This window comes from Centropristis striata, chromosome 22, assembly GCF_030273125.1.
Source record: "Centropristis striata isolate RG_2023a ecotype Rhode Island chromosome 22, C.striata_1.0, whole genome shotgun sequence".
NCBI classification, from domain to species: Eukaryota; Metazoa; Chordata; class Actinopteri; order Perciformes; family Serranidae; genus Centropristis; species Centropristis striata.
Genome location: NC_081538.1, coordinates 187,609 through 192,201, shown reverse-complemented (window position 1 = coordinate 192,201; position 4,593 = coordinate 187,609). Strand labels below are relative to the sequence as shown.

At 37.6% G+C, this 4,593-nt stretch overlaps 1 protein-coding gene across 1 annotated transcript; it reads right to left on the bottom strand.

The window, feature by feature from the left end:
• Positions 1–1,722: 1,722 nt before the first annotated feature.
• Positions 1,723–4,377, bottom strand: spic (Spi-C transcription factor (Spi-1/PU.1 related)). Its single transcript, XM_059325577.1, has 5 exons — positions 4,276–4,377; positions 4,097–4,172; positions 3,770–3,885; positions 3,558–3,663; positions 1,723–2,210 (listed from the first exon to the last, which is right to left on the bottom strand). The coding sequence occupies exons 1-5, from the start codon at positions 4,312–4,314 to the stop codon at positions 1,723–1,725; spliced, it is 825 nt and encodes a 274-aa protein (XP_059181560.1). The 5' UTR covers positions 4,315–4,377.
• Between the last annotated feature and the right edge of the window lie 216 nt (positions 4,378–4,593).

Below are 4,593 nucleotides of genomic sequence, written 5' to 3'. Positions count from 1 at the left end.
ACATTTGATTGTAAATTATTGTTATAACATATTCTTTATTTTTTACTTCCACGAGGTCAAAGCTGTCTCTACATTAGAAAACATACAAACATAATTCAGTTTCTTATGTTAATTTAATTTAATTGTAAATTGGCTTCAATCTGAAAACATCTGCAGCAAAAAAAGATTTGTTGAACTATTTATTACATTTCTAGATGCCATTTTAATTTTAACAGTCGATTGTTATCAGTTAATCTGTTTATTTAATTTGTCTTCATGATCAGTTTTCAGTTAAAGTAAGAGCGTTATGGTTTAAATGTAAGTTTAATTAATCCCTTAATTAACTTATTTTGTAGTTAAAAAGTATTTACAATTAATTTACATTGATAGATTAAACTGGCAGGGTAAAAAAATACACATCAAAATGTACAAATATTTCTAGGCCATTGTCATTTAAATGCAGGTGTTTTCCAAGAAACCACTTTTTTTGATGATCTTAATGGATTTTTGTACTCACGTTACTAGTATTTACAATCAATTTACATTGATTTATTTAACTGGCAGTGTAAAAAAGAATCACAAATTGTACTTTGTGTAATTAAAACAGTGCAAATATAATATAATATATGACCCATTTATTATCCAAATATGTCTCTAAAACTCTCCTGTGACTGTCAGCACCAGCATCAGCTGCAAATCTATATTTTGCAGATAATTATTATTTATTAGTTGTACCGAGGCCATTATCATTTAAATGTATTCAATAAACCACTTTTCCACTTTTTCTCACTCAAATATTTACAGCTAATTTACAATGATATCTGTACTGGTACTCCAAAAATCCACAACAATGTTTACTTTTTATGACCAAAATAGTCAAAGTCGACATATAATAACATTCCTCAGCTGAACATAGACACAAAGACACAGTCTCTATCTCTGAAAACCAACACCAGCCTCCTGTTCCTGTTAATTAGACTCTTAATTAGTGCTTCATCCTTAGTTTCTTTTGTTCAGACAAGGGAAAGTAGGAGATGTTTTCTTTAACCTAGTTCTTAATTAGTGCTTTATTAGATGCAGGTGTTCCAACCTGTCAGGTCAACCTGTTTAGTCTGCAGCACAGACCCTAAATGTTTTTAAATCTCTCTTAAAAACCTCCTCTCTTCTCTTGCCTACAATTAAAGTTTTCTGTTTTTTTTTGTTTTTTTTCCTCCAGCATATTCTAGGGAATAGTGTCCCCTAGTAATCCACAGTGCTTCTAAAATTATTCCATCTTCTTTTAATTTATTTTAAATTAAAATTTTTTTTTTTTTTTTACCTTTGTCAATTCTGTATTTTTTTGCACTTTTTGCACTTTGGTGGCTCATCGGTCTGTAAGTATATAAATAAATGTGACTTGACTTCAGTCTGTATTTTAGCCTGAGTGGACCCAACCCGTTAGAGAATAGTAATATTTAATCTTGTAGAGGGATCACAGTAATATTTAGAGGGTTCCCCTCCGGATCACAGCTAGTAATATGAATCTTGTAGAGACAGATCACAGCTAGTAATATGAATCTTTTAGAGACAGATCACAGCTAGTAATATGGATCTTTTAGAGACAGATCACAGCTAGTAATATTAATCTTTTAGAGACAGATCACAGCTAGTAATATTGATCTTGTAGAGACAGATCACAGCTAGTAATATTGATCTTGTAGAGACAGATCACAGCTAGTAATATTTAGACTTGTAGAGGGATGTCTACAGCTTGGCGGTGGTGTGGTTAGTGAGGCTGGCGGCCAGGTCGTAGTCCTCCTGCAGCTGGTAGTGTCCGTACCAGCCGGTCCAGTCCGCCGCCACCGGGCCCCCGTAGCTGGTCTGGTCGGGGGGGGCCGGCCTCGGGCCCTGCGCCTCCTGGGGAGCAGGGGGCCGGACGGGGAGGTGCAGCGGCGGCGGGGAGGAGCCGAGGCGGTGCAGGATGTCGGGGTTGAACTGGTAGGTGAGCTTGCGGCGCACCTTGATGATCTCACCGGTGCGGCTGTAGTTCCTCAGGGCGCGCGCCATCTTCTGGTAGGTCATGGTCTTGCGGTTCCCCTTCCTCTGGCCCCAGCACTCCGCCAGCTTCTCCTTGTTCTTGGAGATGAAGTGGAAGGTGCCGCTGCCGCTCTCCGTCCACTGGATGGAGTCGGCCATGTTGGGGTCGCTGAGGGCCTCGTGGAGGTACTCATAGAGCCTCAGCTTCTTACGACCTGGGGACATGATGTTAGTCTGGTTTAGTGATGGAGAAAAGCTTCTTCATTATAACAAAGATTCAATATCACAGTACTGCTCCTTTAATATTTATTCACTGGGTGGAAATATATAAAACACAAACACAAAACCTCTTGGAAACCAGAAATCAAAATAAAAATACTACATTTTAAAATCTGGTGGACTTCAAACAGATTTTAATCTATCGGGTTACTTTTGAGTCGTTTTTATGCTATCAAAAACATTTTTTATTTTTAGAGAAAAAACTATTGATACGGCCAAAAAAAAGTGTTGAATTTGCAGGTAAAGCTGCAGTGTTAACATACAATCTGATTAATTAATTCAAAGGTTTTTACAGCAAGCAGAACTTTTAGATTCACATTAATACATTTTTACTTGCAAATAAATATTCTTTAATTGCAATGTGGAAAGTTTTTCTTTCTTTCTTTTCTTTATCTCTATTCTGTTTGAAAGGATAATAAAGACTCAAAAGTAACCCTATAATAATCATGTGCAGAGCAAAAAAAATGTATATTTATCTAAAACACATTTAAAAATTGATAATATTCACCACTCTCTTTTTTGGATTTTACTTATTTAAGTATGTTTTTTTATCGAGTTGGCTGTACGTATTTGCAAGGTATTTCTTTTTTACTTGTATATTACGTGTATATTCTTTAAATGTATTTGATTTCTCATTTACTTTAGTAAAAGGGCCAGGAAAAAGGGAAAAAAAGGAATTTTTCTTTTCTAAAATTTGCATTACGAGAATAAAGTCGGGCCAAATAAATGAATCGGAGGAAAACGATTTTTTCTTTCTTTTCTTTTTGTAAAGTGGAAATGAATAAACTTGACGTTTCAGGATCTAACTTTGAGGGTGGACTTTTTAACTCAAGACATTTTAACTTTATTTTTAAAATCCTGGTTTTGTTTTTCAACATTTCAAACTTAAAACATAAAGTCCAACATTATTCTTGACACAGTTTGCCTTTTTTCTCAGAATGCTCGTATCTTTTCTCCTTTTGGCTCATTTCGTTGTTCTAGTTCTTGTTACTCTGTTCAACGACAATAAAGTTGAATCTCATCTCCTTCATGCTCGTCCCTGCTGATCTCCGTACTGAACACCTGCTGATCTCCGTACTGAACACCTGGTGATCTTGGTACTGAACACCTGGTAATCTTGGTACTGAACACCTGGTAATCTTGGTACTGAACACCTGGTAATCTTGGTACTGAACACCTGGTAATCTTGGTACTGAACACCTGGTAATCTTGGTACTGAACACCTGGTAATCTTGGTACTGAACACCTGGTGATCTCCGTACTGAACACCTGAGCCTGGTTACCTTTGCTGCTCCGCGGCGGCGGGAGGATCGGGTAGAAATGAGGCGACTCGTTCTGCACAGAATGAGCCAACGAGGCGTCCGGGAGGACCGGAGGCCAAGACTGCTGCTGGAAGAAAAAACATTTAAAATCACTCTCTGAAAACACTTGCTTTCTTTATCTATAACTTTATTATAACACAAAAACAAAAACACAGATCATTTGCACAACTTACAGCCATGTCGTTCCAGTCACAGGCCGGGGCTGGGGCGTCAGATGTGACGCGGCAGTAGGAGATCTGGTACTCCAGCAGCGGCTGCTGGCTGCCCAGAGTCTCATAATACGTGTACTCTGAAATATAATAATACAACAGTTATTATCCACATCAAATAGAAATAAGTCAAAGTGATACAATCAATCAAAAAAGCCAATTTTCTTGATATAAAAGGAGCAAAAATTTTAGTTTTTCAGCATAAAATCCTGCATTTTATCCTCCTTGAAGATTTGTGGTATTTTTGCAGTAAATTATGCTAATTAAGTTTCTTCAGGAAATGAACTGTACCTGAATCATAATAAGGATTATTTGAATGCTGTTTAATCACATCGATTGCATCCTGGAAGTCGCTGTCCAAAGAAGTCTACAACAGATAGAAAACAAAGTGTGTTTTATTCTGATGATTTCAAAATAAGAGCATGACATTGTAAAAGTATGAGAGTAATTGTTAAATGTAAATAACTCACCATCTTGTATGTCTGAGTGGAGCACTCTGTGGAGGCCATGCTGTCCCAACAGGTGATACTAGTGCAGGTGAGTGTCTGCAGGTTTATATATGATGCAGAGCTCCAATACCTGTTCACCGTTCAGCCACATGAACAGGTAGAGGCTGGCCGGTCAATTTAAATGTGTTAACGTCACCGCGTCCTGCAGCCCGATACTTCTTCTTTTCTGGAAGCACAGATCAGATCCGAGCATCATAGTGGAGATCACAATCTAGGAGCGAACAAAACCTCTTTTATTGCTCCCTTCCACTAGGAATAGCATCAAATCTCACCCTGACC